We start from the raw sequence: 27,209 nt of genomic DNA on the forward strand, positions 1-27,209 counted from the left end.
TTGCAGCTGTATGAGGGTTACTGAAGCTGACTGATGGATGAGTTCAGCCGGTTACGTGAAAGCACTGTTTTTTTGGTCCGTTTGAAGTGTGACAAGTTTACAGATTTGATGCTAATGCTTGTCTGTTTAGTCACAAATATGCAACGGTTCTTGAAAGTTGAGATTCTTCAAAAGCCATGGAGAAAATTCTCTCAGGGTTCAGTGAATGCAAGAGTGGATGAGTCATTAGTAAAAAGAGAAGCAGCTGCCACCTCACTGCTGCACAGTATTGGTTGGGTGCACAGCCATTGCACTTTTAATACTTTATGTGTTGACCAAGTAGCACTAATGAGCAGTCGGTGAGACACCTTATGCTAGCAGCGCTCACTGAGGACCTATTTCTGTTTCAGCAAAACTTTTTTTTCCTCTCACACCATTTACTACTCTCATAATGGTCTCACTGCTTTGTTTGTGTATGTGGGAAAAGTGTCTCCTTTTGTCTTCCCACAAAAGCATTAATAATGAATGGCACTGTCTTCTTGCATAGAGCATAGCAGTGATTACGCATGTTTTTGTCCTCATACTGGTGGATTCACGTTACAGTATTTATGCAAGCAAGTCTTTGTATAAAGCCATGTTAGATTTGTGTCAATAATAACCAGAAACAAAATAAATCTTTGTTTTTCTCATTTGTTTTTGTTTTTCTGTGTCATATTGCATAGCTTTCTGCTCATCGTTATGCTTCACTGCATGGAAAGCGAAGCACTTCAAACCTGGAACAAAACCAGAGGAGCTTTTTAGTAAACCAGCCGTTTTTGTTGCATGTAAAACTTAGTAATATATTAGTAATATATCCATGTTGGGTAATGATAACGTGTGGGTTTCTTAAATTTTATAGCAGTATGGCTCTAGTCTCAGGATCAGCTGGTCAGTTGTTTGGGCAGCACGCTCTTATCGTCTTCTTGGTAACACAATAACAAGTGTTACTTTGGTGAAGAAAAAAAATGCTACATCAGTAGCTTTACAGGATTGGTCCATTGTTATTGTCAACAAAGGGGAACAGATGATTTGCGTTAGGGTTGAGGCTTATAGTGTGAACACATCTGAAGTGGCATATTTCAATGTGCTTGTTCCAAGAATAGTTTATCATGGCAATCTCCAGAGTCTGTCAGCAGCAGCAGCAGCTACACCCACACCAAACTGGATGTGAAGGTGTTTTTAAAAACTGAAAAAATGATTGTACAACAAATCTAATGCTCGGGATATTAAGACCATTAGTAGAAAGGTGAATCATTCTTCATGACTATACTTGAAAATGATTTATATACTGCAAACACTAACTTTTGATGTCTTTTTATCATTTAGATAAAGTGGACTCTTTATAGGTAACATTGTTAAGACATTACATTACAGAAAATTCAAAAGTGAGTCTTTAAAATGTTAATTTACCAAGATAAAGTTAGACTACACCTTTATGTGGTTCGAATTATACAGCTGATCTCTGTTAATAAGGTGAATGTTTGCTTGCAGAGGTTCCAGGTTACTGTCTGAGGGCACTAACATGTCCTCCTAAAAGGATTGTGCACTTAAGAGTTCCTGCTAAACATATGTAACTAATATAGTGAGCAGGGAGCAGCTTTGTAAGCCATAATGTATGTTTATGACTGAGTGCCTTCACTTCCTGTGATTTCTTTCTTTTGAGTATTCACATTGTACTAACCTGCCAAACAAAACTTTGATTTCTCGTCACCTGACCTTCAGTTGACTAATGGACCCATCTGGAAATAAAAAAAGGGAGGTGTGGCTCAATTTCCTGTGGCAAGGTTAGTGGCCTCAGAGTGAAGGAGTTTATCCTTTTAAGTTTTATTCTTTGACTCCATTGCATCCATCTCAGCATGCAGCAGAGCAACCTCATCTTCAGCTGTGCTTCAACCTGTGTTCAGAGCAGTTTCTGCTCTCATCTCTGCTACAGTTACCATAATTCTACCTTAATTCTACCATAATTCTCTGATCTCATGGTAATAAATGCCAACACTACAGGTCATTATCACAAAGAACAGTGACGAAAAAAAACTTTTCTATGAAAGAATTAGGTGTCAGAAGCTTCAGTAATGCTGTGCAAATCGCATCTTGCTAAGCAGAAGTCGTAACTTCACATATTGTAAAATATAACATTTTACAATAGTGCAAACATAGTGCATCCATGGAAACACTAGGGATGATATACATATACATATACAGATGACCCCCATGCTGCAATAATGTTGACATTCTGGCTTTGGGGAGGCCAATCCATCACTGCCAGTGTGCACGTTGTGTTTTTTCTATCCAGGCATGCTTTTCCTGCATTAGCAGGAAGTTGAAGAATGAAAAATGAAGCTATAGTGGATCAAAATCTGATAGCGTTCATAATCAAACAGATTCTATGAAAAGGACAAAACCACCAGTGTTTTCTTATTCTCCCCTCGTCCAGTTTCCTCAGATGTTTTAAGGACACTCCACACAACGTAGACTAATAGCTCTTGGGGAATACCTGCCTGTCATAATGTATTATCTTCAACATTGTTCATAGATTCAACCGAAAAAAAACTGGAGCAAATTATGTGTTGCTTTTGACAAATTGCCTAAAGATACTGTTTAAGATTGGTTCTTTTGTCTGTTATGTGCAGACACAACACTGGTTCATCCCTTGAATTAGGTTTTTTTTATGCTTGAATGATTCACAGGTCACTGTTAAGCGGTTTAAAGACAAAAAAGAAAGAAAGAAAGAAATCCTCTCACAATGGTCAGATGTAAAGACTGGACTGAAAGTGTGTTAAAAAGCAGCTAATGTCCAAAGAAAAACCTTGTTGCTCAAGACCACTTAAAAATGAAAAGTCTAAAAAAAAATGACCGGAGGCTCAAGGCTATTGCAGAGTATAACTGTGTTTCTAGTCTTAAATCTTTTCTCCACTTGTATATGGACATAATTTGGGGCAAAACTCCTTTTTGATTGAGCCTGGTTGTACTGTGTGTAAGCACCTTGGCTTTATGTTAATAACGCCTCTAGAATTCCCCCTGTCTCACTACAGGCAGCAGAGTACATAGCTTTTTCTGTTTCTTGTAAAGATAACGATTGCCCCGAGGCATTAGATTAACTTCCTTCTTTAAACAGTGTTTTCAGCTTCAGCGGCATTTGCAGAATGCTGCAAACTTGCCTAGACGTCACTCAGCTGATCTCGATTAGACTTGTTTTGTGTTTTGTTTTGGGGTTTTTTTTATGATGGAGTGAAATAAAAAGAAGTAGTAGAGTTACGTTTTGACCCATGCTCATACTTAAAAGAGGAGAAAGGTCAATCACTTACATTTATATCTCATTTGACCCTGAGCTAATTTTCAGTACACAGTGCTTTTCTTGTCAAATGCCAACCAGCCCGGCATAAATTAAAGGGATGAGGAGTTCTGAAGCCTAGTTATTCTGGTGGCATCTCGAAAATGATTTAACATGGCCCCAGGGAAAGGTTGTTTAGCTGTCTCCCATTTCTGTGATGAATTAACCGGAAATACTTTTTGATGCTAATTTCAAGGGTTGTCTCATTAATTCTGTTTCATCGTGGATGTTTCTGTTCCTTAAGAGAGACTTCAGAGGGTTGCGGTTCTAGAAAGTTAACCAGGGAACACTGTGGAGGACTATTTACTGGATTCACACATCACTTTTGAGAATTCAGCACAAATGGTGTATGAAAGCGTGCGCTTTCCTGAGAAATGTTTTCCACGTGTTGATGCTTCTCTTTTTGTAAATTAACTCTTAATCTAACTTAAGAGCAGTTCAGAAAACGAAGCAGAAACAAATGCATGTGAACTGCAATTACTCAGCTGTAGGTTTGGTGGAAAAGGAAGTGCTGATTCCTGCAGGTTAGATTGCACGCTTACAGAAAAGGACAAGTGGACACATAAGCCGCCGAGTTCTAAATTTAAGCTCTGGTGGGGGGTATGACTGGTATAGCTGAACTGTTTCGTGGAAGATTGACAGCCTTAGATTGCTTTTATTTAGAATAGGTTAGTGACAAGTGACACGCTTGTGGCAGAAAATAGAGATGCAGTCGTTGTGTACGAATTGTCATGCAAGCAGTAGGACAAATATGGCCTCCATTAAAGGCTAGTTTGGGTTGCTTCATGAATAGCAACCATATGTTTTAAAATTCACTTCTCATATTTTACTCTGCTTATGTAGCCCTCGCTGCGGCTATTTGGTGCGAAATATATATAAAAAAATCCTCCTGTTTTTAGCCGTTGCAGTCATTTACATTCCATTTAAGAAACGTCGTTCTCTCCTTTTCTAAAGAGGAAAGTTCTTTGTGGTAAACCATCTATACATTAAACCGTAGAAGTTCATTTGGCAGTGTGATGCCTTCCTTTATGTCTCACCTATCCATTTGGCAGCATGACCAATGTGTCTGCGTGTGTGTGTTGGATTGTATGCTAACAAGTGTTTTTTGGTTTTTTTTAATTTGTGCTGACTCTGAGGAGTGTGCAACTCTCTCTCTCGAGCAGTCACCTGGAGACTGAATACTAAGCTAACACCATTAATTCCAATTTTATGAGTTTGTGCATCGTGCTTTCGGATTATTTGTTTGCGTCTGCATGCGGAATGCAGAATACAGCCTCCACCTGGGACTTCATCCTGCTGAAGTTTTTCTCCCCATTTAATACAGCTGTACTGCATTTATTGAGCTGCCCTACAGATCTGTAAACAGAACATCTTCCTCTTTCTGCGAGCCAGCTCTACCTGGATGTCCGCAAAGCTTGAGGCTGCCAGTTAGATCACACTGATGATTCATATCTGGTTTAGGTAAAGCGTTTCTCCCAGTAGGTTTCTGTTATTTGGCTTTTTGTAGTATGCGAAGCTTTTTGACCCCTCCCATCCCCCCAAAAAAGAAGGTGTATTGTTCATTGACTCTATATTTCCTTAGTATTAATTAGATGATGTTACATAGCCAAATCTTTGCCCATCATCCTCTTGGTTTCTCATTGGAGGTCAGTATGACTTTGCTATTGTTCATTCTGAAAGGGAATTATATATCAACTATGGCTCATGCTGCCTGGTGAGGCAGTTCTAATAGTACAGCCCCCAGTGGCTTGCTGTGAGATGGTGGATAAGACAAATGACAGCTGGCCTATTCAATCAGTGCATAGCTAAGTGGTTCCACACTATTCCATCTTGGCTCACCAGCGAGACAAAGCTAGAGCGCTTCGACGTCTTGTTTTAAGTGTTGCTGTCTTTGGGACGGCCCAGTTGAGCGGAGGAGAAAAAGTGAGGTTGGGTAACGTTAACCTTGGATTTACACACATCTGAATTTTTTCAAATTAAAAAACGTTTTTCAACTTCTATTTGTACTGATTAACAAGTTTGAACTTTGCTGCAAGTCTTGGAGTTCCTGTGGTGAAAATGAAACGAGTGTATGAATGTGATGAGTCAGAAATCATCAGCATCCTGTCATATTGCCATTTGCCAGTGTGGTTCAAACTGTATTGACTTGTACTGGAACCTCTGGAGAAAACAGATGCTCACAAATCATCACGATGCCTGTTACATATACCTGTTTGTCAAATGTTACTTTGTTATCCAAGGACGCAAAGACGTCTAGCTTAGAGCTGTAGTCATCGGAAAGTGTTTCATAAACATTGGTATTTTTGTCCCTTTTTGAGTAAGATAAAAACAAACTTCCTTTAGCTAAATGTATGAACACACCCATGGTTGCTGAAAATTTTGAATGCCATTGGTGATAGGAAAGTTACATTTGTGGAACATCACATTTAAATGGCCTATCTGTATTTGTATCTATGTAAACACTTAGGAAAATTGCGTTCCTTTCATATATGGGTGCCCTGGTCACATTTCCTCAAAAGTTACTCCTGTGTTAGAGTTTCAGTGAGGCTTCACACAGACTTCCCTGTGCATTTACATCACCTTTTTTTCCCCCGTAGTGTCTTGTCTGCACAGGCACTAGTGCATTCCACTGGTAATACAGCAACTACACATGCTCTTTGTTGAAGTTCATTATGTATCAGTGCATCATCATACAGCTCACAAGCTTGTCAAAAGACAGTCTTGTTGGGTTAATTGGTGATGGTCAGTTGGCTGTAGGTGTGGGTATAGAAGTGTGTGGTTATGTCCCTGTGCTGGATTGGTGACCTGTCCAGGATTTTTTCCTGGTTCTTGCCCCATAACAGCTGGGACATGCTCCCGCAGCCCTAAGATGGATAACCGGTTAAGAAAATGGATAAACTTTAGATAGGCTAGTTTTCTTCTTTAAGCTACAGTTTACTAAATCTCATTGTTTATAGATGGTTTCCTATAATTGCATATAGGATGTAACCTCTCTTTTTGTCTAAGTCACTATCATAATATAGTGACTGTGGTAGTAAAACTCTGACCGCATGCATTGCATGTAACAAATTTCCATGGTTCATGTTTTTGCGTGATTACTTGTTCCGTGTATTTCGTGGTTATGACCCAATTAAAGCCACAAGGATCATTAAAGGAGAAGTGACCTATGCCTAAGCGTTAACATACCGATTAAGCCAGAATAGTGAAGTATTCGATGTCTGAAAATGGTTTATGGTTCCACTCTGCCTTGACTTTATGGCAGCCGTTCAGAGGCAGCGAAGACGTGCAAACGCTCGCTGCTGAACATGTCTGGATTCATCCTTCGGCTTGGTTACATAAACAGGTTCTCCACCACGCTTAGGATTGATTGTGGACACGCCAAGCAGCATGTGCATTGTCTGAAAGGAGTCCTGCTGTGCTGCTTTGGCTAGCTTGACAGATGGTTAATGGTGTGTAACACATCTGTTTGAAACAAAGGTTACTGATGTGGACATTTGTTATTACATAATTTAAATTCACTTGGCTAAAATTAATATAGAACATAATGTATAAAGCATTTATTTGCCTCAGTTATTAACTTTATAAGAAATCAATTCAAAGGATTGTCAGGGATTTCCACAAGGATATTGAGTAACCAGCTAATGGGAAATATTTTGACTGTAAATGCTTTGGCAGGTCATTTTAATACCACTATTTAGTTTGAGTTTCTTAATAGATATTAATATTTAAAATGGCATTTTCTTAAGACTAATCAGTTTTTCATTGATTTTCATTCAATCCTATTATTCACGTTTTATTTTACATATTGAAACCTTAATTTTTTTTCTTGATGAACTTAAATGAACTTTAAATATTTTCAGAAATGAAGTATTTGGAGTATATATGATATATAATATACATATGTATACTTATTTCAGTGCTATTTTTAAATGTGTTCCTTATTTATTACTCTTGTCTTACACAGAACCTTTGTTTAGTGATTATTCACATTTAATAATCCATCAGCAAGAGTGGCTGACATTAACAAGATCAACAATAATTAGCACATAGGTGGACCGGCATGGCTTTGCATACTGTAGGTCCTATTCAGAGCCTACATGGAGCTTTTCAGACCATTGTGGACATGTTAGCTGGGGACTGTCATCAGGTGGCATCGCAAAAACATGCTGAGCAACCAGTCTGTGGGCTACTGGGTTAGACTTTTAGCTTAGCCTGTGCTGTGGACAAGACAGAAGCCTTAACATACAATGAGCATCTTTTTTATAAAGTGAAACAGTGTTAAAACACTGAAAACCATTGCCGTCTTTCTTATGCTGCTTTTTTGATCATTGACTCAGGATATACGAACTGCTTACATATACGTCTGTCTAGCTGTATCCTCAAAGTCCTTCATTTGGTTAATCAAATACTTACAGAAATGGATGCAAATGCAGTACAATCAATTTCACATCACTTTGTTCTACCGCAAAGATGGTCGACAGCTCACTTTACTCGGGGTGTTAGAGCTCTGTTATTGTGTAAATAAAGCACAACCTTAGAATAAAAATTGTAATAACGCAGTATGATAGAGCACGTGTACTATTTTAGCTGACATCCACATTTGAGCATTTGATTTTATTGTGTTGTAAATATGTAATTTTGATAAAGAGCGAGAGATCTTTAGGGGTTTAATCAGTGCCAGGAGAAGGACTTTAAATTGTGAAATTCAGGTGAACGATGTGATGGCCAAATGACACTTTGATTCATTCATCTTGTTTCATTTTTTAAACAAAAGGAGACAGAGTTGTCAGGTACAGCAGTGAGACAACTTCATCTAACTCCCTAAAGGTTGATCACAGAGTAGAGCTGCCACTCACTGAAATCTCAAACTGCCTCCAGGGCCCGCCAGCATCTGAGCTGCGAGGTTCTGGCTTTATCAAGTATTTAGCCAGACACACACACACACACGGGTGCACACATGCACACACACAAAAGACCATTTCATCAAATGCCAGCAATACAGAAAGGCTCTTTTGCTGCAAACCCCAGCCCGTTTGCAACCACAATCAATGCCTGACACCTCCATTAGAAGTCTACAAAACCACCCGCGGGACGTTTTAAAGGTGACAAATGCAACATTAATATGAACTGCAGCTGACATTAATGCTAACATTTTTTATAACCACGATAGCATCGGAGATGCTGAGCATTGTGATTTTCACCATGAATGAATCCCAGCGTCTGGGATTACAAGTCTCAAAGCCAATACACTGTAATCACTCGAAGACTTCACTCTGAGGAAGTTATTTAGGTAAGATAAATATGTTAAGTGGAGAATGTGCTTTAGCTTATGAGACTTGAACAGCTTGTATGTTGTATGTGGTTAAGTTGGAAGCTTAAGATAAACACTGTCTTTTGAGATGCAGGCAAGTGAGTTCTCTCAGGGAGCTGATCCTTTTAGCCCATGCTTGACCCTCTGAAACAGACAGGTCATTGAGTGTCAGCTCACCCACTGGTAGGCTGGCACATCCTCGGCTCAACTGCGAGCTCTACATTCTGGCAGGATAAAGCCTGGGCTAGAGTGGTCAGATGTTAAGAATACTCAACACAAACTGAGCTGACAGTCTTGCATTTACTTCCAGTTCTTTCCTCTACTTTTTATTCCCAGACATTAAACCTCGTTTTCACAAAACAATTGTGCTGCTTATTCTCGAGTTTGCTTGAAAGAAACGCTAATCTAATAAAATTGCTAGATTTTAAATGCGGCTGGGTGTATTTGAAGTAAAACCTTAGACGCAGATGTTAGTAGCTCGTAACCAAAGTGACAAAAAACATTAATGGTGAGCCTTAGCGAGGTTGACTGCATTATTTGTAATGGTTTTCTAATAGTTGTGGTTTTATTACATATTCCCACTGTGATTATTAGTGTAGGGAGGTGATTTTACTCAAAACAAAGACCACCTCGTTTAACATGATAGGCAATAACTTTAATGAATGGTGATGTAAAACGGATTTGGAAATAATTGATAAGAACTACATTGATTGCACAGACAGGGAGCATCGTCTACTTTGGGAAACACCAGTTGCAGCAGTCTATTGTGCACCGAGCTTTTCATGCTGTCTTATGAGTTGAACGTGGTTACGAGTTGGTCCAGAGTCTATACAGAGCTTTGCAGACTGGAGCAAGAAACGGTCAATGGGCTTCTCTTGTTTGGTTCCTCAGCCAACTGCAGCACTTTGAAGATGAACAAAGTTTAACACACAAAGTTCTGAAGTCAGATGAGAGTTAAAAACAATGAAAGTATCCAGCGCAGCCACTGTCTGTACTTTTCGTGTGGTTTTATCTTTCTTTATTCCTACGTCTCCCTGTTCTTGTTCATGGCCACTTTTCAGCCAGCTTTTGACGTGCGAGCATGTTGAGCCACGTGCAGCAAAACCCAATAAACCTTTCATCACAGAGTTTCAGATCTTTTATATTGTCTATTTTTTATATGTTTACCTTTATTTTTTTGATGATAGACTGCATCCACCTCTGCTGCATGGTGGATACCAGTGGTATACAAGTTAGAGAGGAGTTCTGTCATTCTTCAAAGACAGTTTTTTTTTTTTTTTTCCAGCTGTCCTTTACTGAACTAAGGGAGTTGTCTGGTTTTAGGACTGTGCTTTGCTGGAATATTCCTCTTCTGTCAGGCTCCCGGAGACTGGGCATTATTATGTCAGCTAGTATATTTATCCAACATCCATAGTGCTCTTACCTTTTGCACTCAGCCAGCCCAGTATCATCACATTTCTACCTCTGTGCTTTGTTAGGACCATTCATCGGCTGTGGCAGCCCACGCTAGGTTCAAACCAACGCCATCTGAGCAGAAAAATTCTATCTTTATCTCATCTGACCAAAGAAAGTGCGTCATTGGGCTTCTTTTCATTTTCTTTATGAAAGCTTAATAGTGCCATTTTGTAGCAAAGAACAACCAACCAGTTTATTTCCTCAGCAGCCATCCAAAAAGCTGCTGTTATGTAATGCCCCCCACACTGTCTGAGCTATCATCGAAACTCTCATTGATAACATTTCCGTTAATAACCCTTTTGCAGAGTCTTGTTTTTCGGAGCTGGATTATACAAGTAGCGCATTGTTCATGCTGTAAGGATAATAGGAGCCACTGCTGCTCTCACTAGTGGGGCTAGCGTTTGTTCTCTGCCTCTTGCTAATTGTGAAAAGGTTGCAGTGTTGAATAGGCCGAGTGCTTCACTATAGCTGCAGATGCTCCTCCTGTCTGGCTGACGAGGCAGCGGGGCGGGTGGAAGGAACCAAGGTGGATCTGGAGAAGTTTTTCTTCTGGAGCTAACGCCACGTTCCAGACACCTGGGAGTGGCATCACCTGCGAGTTGGAATGTTCTGGAAGTAAATTTGGAGAAGGGTTCTTAGCAAGGTAGAGCCATTCAGGTATCCCTAGCAGAACAGAGCAGTGCTTCTTTTCTGGTGCTTAAAAACACTGCTGCAGCACTTTAATACATAGCTTGGTCAGCGCTTTCTCAGCGGCTTATTTTACGACTCACAAATGTACAACAGCGGCAGGACAGAGTAAAAGTTTTTGCAGTTTTACTGCTCTTTACGTTCAGTCAACTTGGGATACTTTGGGCAGCTTCAACTATCTGATTGGGAAATCCAACTGGAGGTAGTGTTCCACAGAAAACCTCTGGCTGGGAACTCGGATATTCAGGCTACTGACTTTTTCAGAAATACAGAAATACACTATAATTGATGTGATTCTTCTTATTCTAAGCGCAATCAGAACCTGTCGTCAGTCGCACAGAAGGACAACAGGATTTTAAGTGTTAAGTTTTAGTGACAAAAACGACAACTCGAGTGTCAAATCCATCACACTGAGTAATTGTAAAATGTGTGAACACTCAAAATGTTGTATTTTATCTCTACTTTATACAGTGTGTGGACCAAAAAAATAACAGCCACGCTTCTGCAAGCTTTTTGGAGTGATGTTATAAATACCTCCCCTACTCATGAAACCAACCATGCTTAGTCATTTGTGAAGCCATCACCTCTGAACATCCATGTAACTAGTGAGATAGTGAAAGTGGATAAAACAGGGTTTTGAAAATGTGGCAACAGAACAAACTATTTTAAATACGCAATGCATAGTACAAGAATTTGTGTTCGGATTTTGCTTCAATTGCTCCCTTTTTATAATTTAAATGACGTAGTAGCATAGCTGTTCATAATTTCATAATTAATGATGATCTTTTTTTAAAACCAATCTTTAGACGTCCTGTTATAGCGTATCCACATATACAGTACATCAAATAGCTTTACAAATAATCTGGAGCATTTTAGTCAACACTTTCGAATTTGGAAAGTAGGTTTACTTTGTTCAGCACTGGTTGTTTAATAGTAATAATAATAAACTTGTACACTGTGTCTGCTCATTTAGAAAGTATTGCAACCACAGAGCAGAGTGGTCTGCTGGGTGACTAAACCCGATCCTTGGGTGGAGCTGGTGGTTCTGTGGATTATGCTGGAAGTTAATTGCGCTCATCTTTTCCAGCAATTTGGAAGATAGAATTTTCGGAAGCGCGCATGAACTAAAGTACAGCATTTCTACTTTCTACAGCTGAATGTAGGACTGCAGTCTCTGCTCATTCACCAGTCACCTCTTGAATATTCCTCCTCTGCAGGAATGCTTTTTGTACGAGTAGTTGATGTTTTGATGTTAGGAGTTAATAGCAGTTGTTTAGTGTGTTCTGATTTTCTGATTATCTATTGGAAATCCCATTGTATTGATTTTATGCTGATGTGAGCTCTGACTTCTGTTTTAGCAGAGCACAGCCTCATGCCGGTGATTATAAATAACAGTGTGAAGAACAGGTTGTAGGCATTTCCTGTTGCGTGTCACGCATATTTGTGCTCTGTTTGCGGGCCCAGATGCAGCGGCTAGTATCTGGTGACGCACTGTTTCATTTGCTTGTCAGGGAGGTGAAGTCACATTTTTTTTTGCTGCCAAAGAGGTTTGAAAATAAACTTGATGATTCAGTTAGAGCGTTTTCCAAATCTTTGAAGGTAATTATACATCATCAGGATACATTTCACAAGAGATGTAACACAGGGCAGGAAACAATTAGCTACAGCTTGTTGTGCAAAAAACAAAACAACTTTGTGGATTGTGCCAGTTTACTTCATCTGTCTTTGCTTTAGTGTGGCTAAGTGGATGAAATAACTGCTATCCTGTGATCTCTTACAGTTGTTTAACAAGTGATTTTTGATGTTACTGTCCTTGATAAGCTGTAAAAACAACCTGTAAGTGCTTCCATTGATTATTCGTTTAAAGGCTCCTGAGGCATATGTGCAAAGGGCAGGAGGGTTTGCTTTGCAGAGGTGTTGCAAAGACCACTCTGTTGAGAAGCCCTGTGCAAGGCTTTACTCAGCGCCCTGTAATGAGCTGTGCTGTGCTCTTTCCCTGTTGTATTGGGAAGATGATTTTCAATTAAAGGAATAACTTGGCTCTACAGAGGCAGTGGATGCTGAGTTATCAGCCTGCGTTAGATTGCACCCCAAGGCCTATGTTGGAGCTGGCCACATGGTTGTAAGCGCTGCCAAAAGGTATTATAGCTCTTGGCATCCAAAACTGGCACAAGTGCTTTTCTCAGATTGTTCTTCCCTTCACCTTACTTCACTCTTCATGCCACACACCCGTCCACTTCCCCAGTTGTACATCGTCGCAATTTTTTACCGTGTTCTGTTTCTCCTGCTACCCCCTTTTTAACACGGCATTGTTAATCTTCCTGTAGTCAGAAACAGCATCAGTATTTCCTTCTTGCCTACTGGAAGGGCCCTATCTATTGTGATACAGTAATATCTCAAGTGGCATTTCCTGTTGATTTCCAGAGGGAGTAAAAATGTGGCTCTAGCACGGAGAGAAAGACCCGGGCCTTTCCTGTTTCCCAGCTTAGCTGCTGTTGTATTCATTTCAGGTTAGTTACAACAGTGTTATCTTATGTTTCGAACTGCTGATAAAGCCTAATGACTGCTGTATATAATTGGGCTCAAAGAAAACAGGGTGGTTTTGTTGGTATTTCACAATCCTAAGATCACTGTCTGAATTTGCCCCTAAATTAGAACCATCAGGCTTCTGTCTGAATGCCTAAACCTCTTATTAAACCCTATTAGTGAGGGACTTGAAATTAATTATCCTGTTTTCCCTGCTTTGTATGTCATTGACAAAGCTTCTCTCTCTGTCATTTGATTGTTATAAAATGCTGTATAGTTGATTGTCTTCTTTCTCAGTGTATGCCACTGAGAGACCGAATGCATTTCACTACCTCAGCCAAATCCCACTATATTACAGTATATTTTAATAGCATACTTAAAGGTTTCTATTTCACTTCAATGAAAATTCCTCTAATTGTCTAGTGCTTGAAATATTATTAGACTCCCTTATATGATAAGGCTTTAGTTATTTGTTATAAGTCATATCTGCACAAGGTTTCCAGAGGGTTGCCAGTTTCAAACTAGCTGCACTTCTATCAGACTCAGAAATGTTTCTCTGCTGCTGTACTGCATGTGCACAATAGATTGGGCCCTTCTTCCTCAAGCACAGCATAACAGCTGTGGAGAGAAACTAGCATGGCTTTAAATTACTGCAAAGGTGACACTTGTATAAGGAAACACCATATACATGAGCGCCCTCAGCATTATGACTATACTGTTAATATTCACCTTTTGACTTAATGTGCATTTATTTATACACAGACTTGGTTGAGACTAAATTTGAGTGAAGGATGTTGACCAATAGAAGTGGCCTCTCAAATTAGGACTTCCTGTTTTGTTTTGTTTTTGTTTGTTTGTTCACTATTATTATACTACTCAAGATAGATATCTTTGTGTATCGGAAAGGCGGTCAGACGAAGCAAATTTTTTAAAAATAAACTTTTTGATTTCCTGTTATTTCATAACATCAGTGTATTTTGTCGCATATATGTTTGCTTTTGGCCTTTTTGATTCCCTTTAATGCACTCAATAGGGAGGAAATTAGAGGAAGGAATAGATTGGTAAGTCCAGGCAACAAAGGCTGAAGGCTAGATCTGAAATGGGGGGGGCCTTGAAGTTTACAGTTAGCGCTTTAATCTTCAGTTTGCCAGAGCAACCCCTTTCCTACTGTTTTTACAAGTTGTGGACAAAACACTCATACACCCATCAACTGAAGATATTGAGCGTAGACATTTATGAGAGATAAATACATTCAGAATTTTTGTGTTATTCTTGAAGTGAATTTAGGAATGCTAGAAGGAGGCTTTGTTTTTGCACCATGTGTATACAAGTATGTACATGTAAACACGGTTCAAATTCCTCCCACTGACTTTTCATTTTTCTCTAATTTTAAAAGTGGCAGTAACTTGCCAAGAAAAGTCAAAGATTGGGAAACTAGTAAACCGATGTAAATGAAGCAGGTTTCAAAAAACAAAACAGTCAAGGCAACGTGCTGTGAAGATGGAAATGGAAATGCTCGAGCGTATAAATAATAAATTCTTCTGGCTAAAATGTAATGAAAACTTAAATGCTATTCTGTTCACACGAAAACTGCCTTTTGAGCCTTTTTTACTTTTGTTATTTAGAGTTATTTGCACATTTGGTACTAGATTGAGACTCATTTGTATGCTCTAAGTCACTACTTAGAACAACCGCTTCCTTTAGTGTGTATTATTGTCAGCCTTGGTGAAATCAGACGGAGGAGCTGCCGCAGAAGTCCACAGGTGTTCCAGAAATGCAGTACAAAGGCCTGGTCCTCGGCCCCTTCCCCCAGACTGGTGCTCTCCCCGTTACCTTAATAGCACATGGCAGGTCCCCGAAGAATACCTGTGATCTCTGCTGCAGCAGTGCTCGCTCCAGCCGACTGCATCTCGCCACCAACTGGGCTCGTCGGGAAAACACAGCAAACACCTGCAACAGCACCTCGCTCGGATCATACTCGCCCATACTAATGACTACACAAGCTTGATCTGAAGGCATGCTTGTTTTCGGCTCCTGCCATGTCCTCCAGGACATCCCGTGTTCTGAAGATGTGTTCACAGAAACAATTTGTATGCAAGATGTTGGACACTGAACCAGTTTCTAGTTTCTAGTATTTGAAATCTTGCTTTAAACTATTACTATTACACCACCAATAAGACATGTTGATGTTTATGCAAATGAATGACGATTTTTCTTTTTAAATTTGGCTGCGTTTGATGCTGAATATTATTATTTGAGGTCTGGTATGTCTCATTGTGTGCACTGAGGTGATGCTTCACAGAAACTTGAGTTGCATCAGCTTTATAAGGTCAGATGTATAATGTAGTCATGTAGTCTGATGCTTTTAGCTAGTAAGAGCTGTGTCATTTTACATTCAGACCACTTCAGTTAGTCTGGAATGGTCTCATATATATATATATATATATCCTTCAGAGACGGCGTGTGTTTACCTGCATGTAAAACCCCTCTCTGCTGACTCCTCCGTCTTGCCTTGGAGACCTGTAGTGCGGCAGGAGTATAATAATCATCCTCTATTCAGTCCTGCTGCCTGGAAAAGGTTATTCTTAGCCCACTGTGTGCTTATTAAAGTGCTCTTTATTCATCCCGATTGTCATGCTCAATTTCAGTGTATATTATTGTTTTCTCACAGTCCACATTTTTTATTTGTATTGACATTTGAAATTTTGCGCAATTAGCGCAACCCTTTTCAGTTCATATTTAAAAAAACAAAACCAAAAAAAACCAGTATAGTGTTAGTGGTCATGCTCCCAGTTACTGACAGGTTCTACAAGTTGAATGTATTTATAGAAAGTCTTTTTAATAGATAGATGTTATCACTGGTGCTGGGGTGATTGCTGTAAACATAGAGTAAAGAGATTTGTGCCTGCCATTCTGGGCCTGGGTTAGGTTTCTCCAGGTGTTCTGGCAGCTTCCTGCATTCGAGAGATGAGCACGTTAGGTTTTTGCTGATTCTAAATTGTTGATGTATGTATGAATGCAAATGTGCCACTGTTATTCCTGTCACTGGACAGTAGCAGCACTAACACCTTCTTTTAGTGAGAGGTACACAGTCAAAAGGAAGATGACTTAAAGGTGTGGCGCCATAAAGAGAGCTGAACTTATTATTTTAACTGTCAATTGCGTAAAGCTACTCGAGCAAAGTTCAAAAATAAAAAATACAGAGCTAGAAATGTCAATAATAGGTCCACTTTGAACATGACAGAGGTCGCATTCTTTTGTCAGAGAACACAAACTTTCAAGAAGAAAGGAAGTACAACCACTAGTAGGTTCCAGTGGGTTTCAAACAATGAAGTATGGAGCCCTGCCTAGTTTGTCATTGTTGCCACTCAAAACGACTCGCTGGAACGATTTGCTTCACATTCTTTGCTAATTATTTGGCTTCTCATGCTAAAAAAGGGACAGGAAGGGACTTGCCTTGAAGTTAACAGTTGATTGTTGAGAGAGAGTAACATGATAACTAAAGTCTGCTAGTTGTTTAGTAATTGGTTTATCGAATCTGGATGTTATGAAGCTGAAACTTACTACAATGGAACCCGAAGGCTGTGATTTATTTCCTTTTGCACTTACTGTTTCCTGTTTGGTTGTGTTTAAGTATGAAAAACTACTGTTGTAGTTTTCATTTTCTTTTACACAAACTAATGGCAGTTTAACCCTAATTATGTTACACAAATTGGATAAGTTCCTGGGTGCCTTTTTATTCTGAAGTTGCACATTGACTCCAGTGCTGTATAATCCAAGCCCTTCCAGTGCTGAGAGCTGCCTTATGCTCCACACTTGTCTTTCTCTGTTGTCTGGGACTTCCTGGCTGTCTCTCTCTGTGGGCTTACAGCCCATGGGGATTTTACTCAAAACATCAAGAGGCTCAGTCTCTTCCCACTTTTCCGTGCACTTCCTTTCCCCTCTCCTTTCAAACCCCTCCTTCCTCAGCATACTGTGTTATCGTTTGAGTGTAATGGTATGTTGTGCTTCGCGTGGATTAGTGCCAGTTATTAGTGAGTCCAAAGTGTAGAATTGCAATCAGTCCAAATTTTAGATGATGCTGCTTATAATTGTGTAGAGGGCGTAGACTGCTGGCTAAGTGGAGAGTTCTGTAATCTGATTCCTCACTTGTTTCCTATGATGATAACGTTCTCCGAGTTTGCACAGCCTTATGCACAACGTTATGTATGGTAATGAGCCCCATCCAAATGATGCTACTGTTTATCCCGTTTCCAGAAAATCATTTGCATGCCACACTCTAGGGAGAATACGGTCCACTTCCCCATCCTCTTCGTCTTCTTCCTCTGATGGATTTTCTCTCCCTCACTGCTTCCTAATTGACATCAGATTACTCGAGTATGCAAATACAGGTTTATGAGTAATCAGAGCTGTCATTTAGCCGCCCCCCCCCCCCCCCCCCCAATCCTCACGTGACAAGAAGCATTTTAGTTTCTCTGCTCAATTGCACCATCTTCTCTCATGTCAGAGTTTGATGGTCGTCATTCAGTCAGCATCTTCCCAGGGTGTTGTTTGTGTTCATTTTACAATTGTACCTCTTGCCCAGTGACGATTTTGCCAACTCTCTAAACTCTATTAAACTTGTCTCATTGGCACTGATTATAGAGTTCTCATTTACTGATAAAATGTCATGCTTTATCTTTTTATTGGAGCGGTTCGTGTCTTGTTTCTCCCTCGGATCACCTGCTGCTCGTGCTGAATCAGCTGGCCCTCTCGCCTAGTTTTAAACAAACATACATATGCAGCAGTTGATGGCTTTACGGACGTTTCCAGCTACTCTTAATGATAGTTTAATTGAGCGCGCAGTGCATGCGGAGTGACTGGGCTACTCTGTGATGCCTCGACACAGATTAATCCCACCTCCCTTTTTGATGTTTTGTTGCTTTCTAGGCCTCTTGGTGCCTTTTGTATCTCAGTGTGGTACCATTGAATTCATTTCCTAGGGCCTTTGTTGCTCCATTGTCAGCCCATGGGTCATGTTCTGGTAGATTCAGTGGACTCGTTGGATTGTTCTGGGATGCGCAAAATGCACCGTGGATATACACGTGTACATGCACATACACACAGGCCTGAATCAAATGGGTACACATGCGTTTTTATGCCCTCCAGATGCAGTGAGGTTCTTTACTGCATGCACTGTAACGATTAAGGCTGCTTGCACATGCTGAACGTCTGAATTTGTCATTTTCTCTGCCACATTACCTCAGTGTTTTTCACACGTTTAGAGTATTCATTGCTTCTCTGCAGATATTTTATTTGCCATGTGCTTTGTGACAAATAAATAGCTGAATAATATAATCACCAGCCTCAGTAACGAATATCACATCCTGACAATTAAGTGAGAAGCTGGTTTGAGTGGCAATAAAGCGGATACGCATCTCCAGCCAGCTTCGGTCCAAGACAGTGGGGTTAGAGTACCTTCCAAAGCAGGTGGAGATCCAGCTTTGAAAGGTGTCACAGATCCAGCAGGTAGGCAAAACATGTGACAGAATAGGACAGGACAAAGGGGATTGTTATAAAATGTTCCGACTTATATTCTAGCTGACACACATTATACTGCTAATTTGAACTTTGCATAATCAAAGCTGCTTTGTAACTATGATCTGGCATAAATCACTAATTGTGTTCTTTAATGCTTTTACCTTATACAGAATTAAAAATCCCAATAATATCACAGTTATCATTAATTGTTAACTGAAAATGACCTGGACTTTCCAGAAGTATTTAAATTGCTAACTGACTGTTTTTCAACATAAAAAAGAGCTAAAATGCTGTGTGATAGTTTAATGAAGTACAGTGAACTCTTCAGATGGCAGGTAATTGAGAAAGGAAATGGTTGATTCACTTGCTTCACCATCGGCATGCTGGGAAGGCTCCAGTGCCTGCAGCGAGGGTCTATTTTAATTAAGCAGTCACTCACCTCTGGAAACCTTTGTTGAAGCACCTCGGTGTGCCTGCTCTCAGCAGGACATGCACACGTGCCTATAGATGCACACAAACATGTGTCTCCACAGCCCCTGTCAGTTTACTTTTTATGCAGTGTGTGTGTGTGTGTGTGGGGGGGGGCAATTGTGCACTCTTAGACAGACAGGTGCTGGGCTTGGCTGTTTGACAGTGACATATTGTTTACTGCTCACTGAATGAGAGAACAAGTGTCAACAGTCAGGATTTTATTGTCTTTATAATTTGACCTTGACATGTTGATGGAGGTGTGTGTGTGTGTGTGTGTGTGTGTGTGTGTGTGTGTGTGTGTGTGTGTGTGTGTGTGTGTGTGTGTGTGTGTGTGTGTGTGTGTGTGTGCTGGATGTGCTTTAGAGTTAGCTGTGCTATGTTGACTTAGATAGTCTTAATGTCCTAATTGGGTATAAAATAGACATTAGATAGGAAGATTTACTTTTGCCAAGCTGATGTTATTTTGTTGCCCTACAACATATGTTTTCTGTTTTCTTGGAAGCATTGGAGACTTCAATAGATTTGTTGGAAATTTCAAAGGATCTGTGATTTGCTTTTTGATCTGCGTGTTAAAATGTCCACATTCGTTCTCTTGGTCTTTTAACATTTTTTTCTTTAAAGTTGCATCATACAAATCATTTCAAACTTTGGTGGTTACTTTATTAATCATTACACATAACTGAATAATAACCGGTAGAACCCAACACAACTTTTTCTGTTATAAATTCATATGATTTGACAGGTTATGTTTGTCATTTTTCAGACAATTCTGAGAGCACTGTATATTTTTCTTAACATATAAATCATTTTCTTGTTGTTTGAGAGCAGTTTAAAAATATATATATATATCAGGAACACCATAAAGTTACTGTCATCATTTTTGTTTTGGCATTATCCATATTTATTGGTTTGTTTTCAGTAGGTGGGAAAAAAATGTGTTGATATTACAGCGTTGAAGGTGCCAGGCCTAAGCATCACTGTGTTAGACTGTGTGGGTGGACATCCAGTATATGTGTGATGCCTCTACTACACATTGCAGTGGCACACAATTAGCGCCACAAGGGAGCCAAACACTTTATTGCCTTTTTCCTCCTGCTGTAATATCTCCTCCTCTTATATTGTCTTCTCTCATCCTTCTCCAGCAATCTATAACTACGATGCCCGGGGAGAGGAGGAGCTGTCACTGCAGATCGGAGACACAGTGCACATACTTGAGACATATGAAGGTGAGAACAGGCTTACTGATGCCACGTTTAATCGGAGCTGACACGACAACATTGGACATCGGCTTTTCTGTCAAGTTTTTGTACATTTCTAAGAATCAATTGTGTGATAATGATATTTAGTTGCTGTAAAGGCAGGCGATAGTAATCCCAGACCCATGAGTTGGTCTGATGTTTTGCATCGTGGAAGAACTGTTATTTCCTTCTTTAGTGTCATCCTTTATTTAAACAAAAGAATGTTTAGTGGAGCAAACTGTGATTTGTTTTAGGAGGGTTTTTTTTTCTCCTTGTGTAACATGGTTTGTAACTGTTCTCCTTATTAGACTGGTACAGAGGCTATAGGCTGAGGAGAAAATCCAAAAAGGTGAGCAAAAAACTACATTTTAAACACTTAAATTTGCTACTTACACATTTGAACTTTACAACTTCAGTTTTTCAGTTCTTCAAATGCTCTTTCGGCTTTTACACTTACGTCTCTTTTCGATCTCTTTCTCTTCCAGGGCATATTTCCCGCTTGCTACATACACCTGAAAGAGGCCACGGTCGAGGGCAGCGGGTCAGTACTGCTAAGTCAAATTTCTGAATGCTTCTTTATTATATTATATTTATCAGGAGCAACAAACAGTGTTAAAGACGGCACCAGAGATCAAACAGGAAGCAAGTATATAACAAGTTTTTTAGTTGATAGATCTGCTGAGAAAATTAGGGACTAGATAAAGTGCAAGTTGTTTGTAGACACCCTCGGAGGTTGTTTCAGTGGAAAGGTCTGCGCTTGATGTGATGTGACATGTGTGTTCGCTTTGGCGCAACTTGCGGCGCTGTTTTTGTTTTGGTCTGTCTTCTTTGATTTCACCAGCACAACACAAAGATGAAACCCAAACTTCAGAATCTTTGAATTAAATTGAGAATCTTTAGGCACTGATATTTTTTAATAGTTGGATTTTACTGATATAGTATAAGGAACATGTATGTGATGATTACGCTCGACGCTGAAAACTCTCTTCTTCTCACACAACTTGTCCGTTCATGAATCTTATACCCATGTTATACTTTGTGCGTCCTTGACTATTTAATGGTCTACTTGGGTCCAAGTGATGACGTGACCGTGTGGATTTATCCACCTATTACAGCTGCTACAATACAGCTAACTGAGAGAGAGAACTTCCAAGAGAACTCCGAGCAGAATGGAGTAATATAACAAGAATACCTACTTGTCCATGCTATCTGCAGCTCTCTTTGTGTGTAAGGGAGTATAATCCTGGCCTTAATGTGGAGAGGAAAGGGCAGACGGGACACAATCGCTGTAAAAAAAATAAATAAATAAAATCATTCTTTGTCACTGCAGGCAAAAGGAGACAGTCATTCCCACTGAGCTGCCCTTGGTTCAAGAGGTTACCACAACACTGCGGGAGTGGGCTACAATATGGAGGGACTTATATGTGGTAAGCCAACCTTTGCTCCTCCAGTGGAAACACACACACATTAATAAAATGATAATGTGCATTATTTTATGGTATATTTGCCCTTTTTTGTGTTTATTTCTATTTCACCAATTGTTTTTTGTCATATTTTCATGTTTATTGGTAAATACTATTTGGAGGATTTCCTGTAAAATACAAAAAATCTATTATTTTATGCTGACTCAGTGGCTTTAACAGATTTTTGCTTGTAACCAGCTTACCTGGACTCACTCGTATCTATAGAAATAAAAGAAAATGGGTAAGAGAAAAACATAAAAGTATAAGACTATAAAAGAAAAATGGAGCCACCGTGCCGTCACCTATTGGTTAGCAAAGCCCTGTTATGAAGCCATAAACACAGCAGTTTGCTTGGTACCAATAAATCCCCAGCCACACAGACCTAGAGACCAGTAGGTGACCCCTACTAAGAAAAAAAAAAGTGTATTTCCCCAACACCAACCCCCTAGCAAATTGCACTTAGAATTTCGTCATTTAGCAGTCGCCGTAGGTCACAAGAACTTTGTGTGGTTGCCAGGGGAACATTCAGCAGTTCTGGGCCGGTGCGACTAGGGCTTAATCTTGCTGTTTTAAAACTGGACATGACGACTGAAGTGTGCATTTAACTGAAAAATTGAGGGATGCTGAGTGCTCAGATGCTAGCAACTTATCACATGGCGAAACATTAAATGTTATCGTGTTCCTAGGCACGAGTGAGGGCTATAACTTATAGGGTGAAGTGATGTTGTATATTCAACATGAATCTAAACCGATTCAGTCCATAAACTAATCTTGAAACTGTTTACTAGGGCGATAGACAGGGCAGGGCTATCCTTCCACAGACTTCTATAAAATCGGTGTTGTTTTACAACAGGGGTGTCCAAACTTTTTTCACTGAGGGCCACATACATAAAAATATAGGAGGGGCTGGGCCACTTACTAGAAATTAGGTATATAACCTTAACTTTAGTGTATTAAAGTTAGAAAAATCACTTAAAAGTGGTCGAATATGTTATATTGTTGAATATAATTAAAGACGAAACTGCCTTCATCACAGCTTTCCATAAATGGATCTTTATTGATTTATTCAGAAAAAGCTTTGGTAGCTCATTCTCAGAACAGCAGCCTCAGATTTCTTCTTAGATGGAAGATTTACAGCACAGAGAAAAAACAATAAAGGGGAAAATGGGACGGGTAAATTTCAAGTTTGTTATTTAAGTTATTAGGCTTAGCAACACACCTATTAATGTTTGTTTGAAACCGTTGTCAACATTAAGCGCTGGGTATGTAAATCGGGCCATCCAGCCGCGGTGCTGATCGCCACTCGTGCCAAAAATCCGGACAAATATCACTTGATCAAGGAGCAAATCTGCATCAGATGAGATCAACTGACTACGTGTGCGTGCGCAGCGGTGTGTACTCTGTGTGTTAACAAGAAAAGCGCATATAAGAAAGTGGTGCGCAAAAGCAGGATAGTCACCTAAAGCGCTCGTGCTCTCGTCCACCCCCCGCAAAAAAATAGCAGCTGTGCGGCGTCTGTGGCATCGGTGCTCTCATCGCATGCGATGGTGTAAAAATCAAAAGCACAGCTTTATCAGACAGTTGCAGTTTAATGTTGGCTGACGAGTCTTCAATGCGTCGCACAACTGGATTTCTGGACATGCTGACGTTGTTGAAGTCCTGCACTTTTTCCGGGCACATTATTTCGGTGACTTTAACGAGGCCGTGTTTTATGAGGTCTCCATCTGAAAAAGCCTTGCTATGTCTTGCGATGAATTGGGCGACCTCATAGCTGGCTATTGTAGCCTTTTCTTGGACCTTTCGAGCACAAAAAAAATACTGTTGCTGACCCCGCAGGAGAGCTACCCTGTGCTTTAATTTCTCCTCTCGCTCAGCACCAGTGTAGGATGCATAGGCCTGATGTTTGGTTTCATAATGACGTCGTACATTATACTCTTTCATAACTGCCACAGTTTCAGTGCAGATCAAACAGACACACTTCCCCTTGAATTCTTTGAAGAAATATTCACTCTCCCACCGTGTCTGAAATTTTCTGCATTCACTTTCTACCTTTCGCTTCTTTGGTTCTGCCATGTTTAGTAACTTGGGGTACATTTCTTCTGTGATTGTCCTTTTTGGTGGAGCAACTGCCTTGATCAACAGTAGCTCCCCCTGGTGTTAAAACTAAGAAGTGCAATACACTTAAGCAAAAGTTGAAGTGCGGGCCATATTCTATTCTATTTATAAAATTATTTGCGGGCCAATTAAAAATGGACCGGAGTTTGGACACCCCTGTTTTACAACCATGGGAGTCGCCCTCTAGTGGTCATTACATTTGCTTCACTTTTTATGCCTGGAAGCTACATCCATCTTATATATACAGTCTTTACATGACTTCTTTAATAAATAAAAGTTACATTTAAACTAAAATAAGTATATCAAAAGTGTAGAGACACACTTTCAACAAACATTGCGGATACACAAAAAAGGTTTTTATTAAGTCATCATCTTCCCTGCCCTGGCTGGTGCTTATCACCACATTATAGCCAAAAACTGAGGTGCAAGTTTCTACTAGAGTTCAAACTTTTTTTCTTAGCTTTTCCTAATGTGTCTAAGCTGTACATTGTTGTTCTGCCTAACAGGGAGACAAGCGTGAGATGTTCAACTGTGTCCGTGACATGATCTACGACCTCATCGAATGGCGTTCACAGATTCTGTCCGGCACCCTCCCACAGGACGAGCTGAGTGAGCTCAAACAGAAAGTCACCTCCAAGATAGACTATGGCAACAAGTGAGTCTTCAGCTGTGAGAGTGTTTTATATTTTTCCTTCTCTCCCTATGGCTTATATCCCTTTATCCTCAAATCTATCCGGAAAAAACAAGTCTTGTTGGAAGAGGTCAGCAGTGTCAGTCAATAGAAAATGACAGGTCATCACTTAGCTTGAGAACAAACTGATGGGGTTTAGCTTCAGCAAACTGCACTGTATTCCATCATGAAATGACAGCTCTTGCACTATCTGCAGTGGGCCTAGAAAATCAGTTGGAAATGAAAATCGTGAAGCTCTTTTCTGCTCCTGTGATGAAATTTTGAACCTTTGGCCAGGTAGAGAAATGAATTTTCCCTCAGAAGCAAGTAGTGATCAGCTGATGAAATGCAGCACTGAGTATATGTAGACATATACTGTTGTTTTTTCTGGCTCCCCTGCATAGCAGAAAGATAGGTTTAGCAAGAAAACAGTGGAGCCGAGGTTATGAATATGAGGTAGAATTTGGGCAGGAAATAAGGTGACAGGAGTACATGTTTATAAATAAAATGTGTTGTTTCCTTTCTGACAAATGCACACTGTCTTGGTGGGTCTGAGCGCTTGTTAACTCTACCCTCTATTTATGCAAGGTACCTGGATCTTGATCTGGTGGTCAGAGACAAAGATGGGAACATACTGGACCCAGAGCTCACCAGCACCATCAGCCTGTTCAGGGCACACGAGGCAGCTTCCAAACAAATTGAGGACCGGATCCAAGAGGAGAAGGTAAACAGACAAACTCAGTAGAGAGAAAAACTGAATATATTACTGTTATTTGCTTGTTGGAAAGACATTTGATTTGCAAGTTTTTCGATTCTGAAATTTACTGTTGCCAACTTTGTGACTTTTCATAAACCAGCAGCAGCTATTTTTTAAGTGGCTAGCAAATATAACAAATCCAGGGAGTTTGAAAAAAAAATAAACACTTTTGTTGGTATGTAGTTTAGCTGTCCCGCTTCTGGTATCAGCAGAAATCAAAGCACAGCACCAGTATCTCTAGTTAAGTCTCATTTAGCACCCCCTAATGATTATTATTGTTCTTGTTCAGCACTACTGAACCTCCAAGGCCCAGAATATGGTATTTGGGACAGCTCTATTATCCAGATACTATATTAAAGCTTAGCAAATGCCCATTAGCGCACAGTGTGAATGAACACAGATCACATCATGATCTTGTTCCTTCTGCGTCATCGAATCTCAGCTGGTCAATCAAGCACGATTATAGTGTTTGCATTAAAAAAGAAATAAAAACAAGAAGGGTAATCACAGATTTCCACAGTAAGGACATCTGACAAAAGTTGTTTGGTTTTCTGTGCAGTTTGGGCACAGCTGTTTCAATCTTTCTTTTTATTACTTACTTTTTTTATGTCACTGTAAAAGATGATGAGCTGGTCTTGTGCAATAATATCTGCCATTCTTCATCCAAAATAATATCTGTAATTTTAGCCACGAAATGGCTAAGATTAGTGGTGATGTGACTTTAGCTTCCATGGTACACCCCTTTGGTCCAGTCTCAACTACTAGATAATCTTTACTGATTCAGTTACCAGTAGTTTTTCTGTGCCTTAGACCAGCGGTCCCCAACCCCCAGGCGTGAGTCGTTCGGTACTGGGCCGCGAGAGTTGACGCTTGGGTATGAAATTTATGGTTTTTAGGGTTATTATCGTTAACACTGTTCCCCTGGGTTTTTTCCCCGTGTTGAAGTTGTGTGTCTTATTTTGAAAGGAATATTTCCGCGTTACCATAGCGACTAGAGAGCAATAAGGAGCAGAGAGGAGGATTGTTACTCTCAATGTTCAGGAGGACGCTGCTAATAAAGTTACACAATTGCACAGTGAATTTGTGATTATTATTATAATTATAAAATACCACAGTTTGTGTCTTGGTCATATAATTTTATTTTGTTGTATTTATCCGCGACACCTTAAAGGCCGGTCTGTGAAAATCCGCTGCTATAGACTGTTCACCTGAAGCGGATGTTTCACTGTATCCAGTACCTCAGTTAATGACAAATTACAGCGACATTCCCTGTGATTTGTGTTTATTGCTAAAGTGTGCGTGTGTGTTTTGATAGCATGATAAAATGCTAAACTAAAGGGGTTAACATGTTAAACACATCAGCCATTGGTATGATAACACCGTCACTGCCTCTTTTTAACCCATCTGTACTGATGCACATCCATACAGATTGTTTTACTGTTTCGTTTTCCAAAAAGATGACCTAAACCACTTTGATTCAATCTGCGATGGGGTTTTGGCATTTGAACAACTTTGGATTAAAAGTAGGACAAATTGAGCCAATCCTGGTACACTAAAATGCTTGATTTCTTTAGAAAGTCAGGAGCCGTGCCAGATTCCCAATCTATTTTACTTGGCTTATCAGTGGTGTGCCACACCTGAATGTCA

General features: G+C 39.9%; 1 protein-coding gene across 4 annotated transcripts in view; it reads left to right on the top strand.

Annotated features, from left to right (window-relative positions):
- Positions 1-27,209, top strand: part of dock1 (dedicator of cytokinesis 1) — a 191,077-nt gene that overhangs the window by 1,569 nt on the left and 162,299 nt on the right. For all 4 annotated transcript variants that reach the window (XM_040039076.1, XM_040039077.1, XM_040039078.1 and 1 more), the window contains exons 2-7: positions 20,462-20,545; positions 20,866-20,906; positions 21,043-21,098; positions 21,888-21,984; positions 24,642-24,790; positions 25,394-25,529. In XM_040039076.1, coding sequence (XP_039895010.1) covers positions 20,462-20,545; positions 20,866-20,906; positions 21,043-21,098; positions 21,888-21,984; positions 24,642-24,790; positions 25,394-25,529 — 563 coding nt within the window. The remainder of the gene's footprint in view (positions 1-20,461; positions 20,546-20,865; positions 20,907-21,042; positions 21,099-21,887; positions 21,985-24,641; positions 24,791-25,393; positions 25,530-27,209) is intronic.

This window comes from Simochromis diagramma, unplaced genomic scaffold (genome assembly GCF_900408965.1).
Source record: "Simochromis diagramma unplaced genomic scaffold, fSimDia1.1 OVJJ01000402.1, whole genome shotgun sequence".
Taxonomy (NCBI): domain Eukaryota; kingdom Metazoa; phylum Chordata; class Actinopteri; order Cichliformes; family Cichlidae; genus Simochromis; species Simochromis diagramma.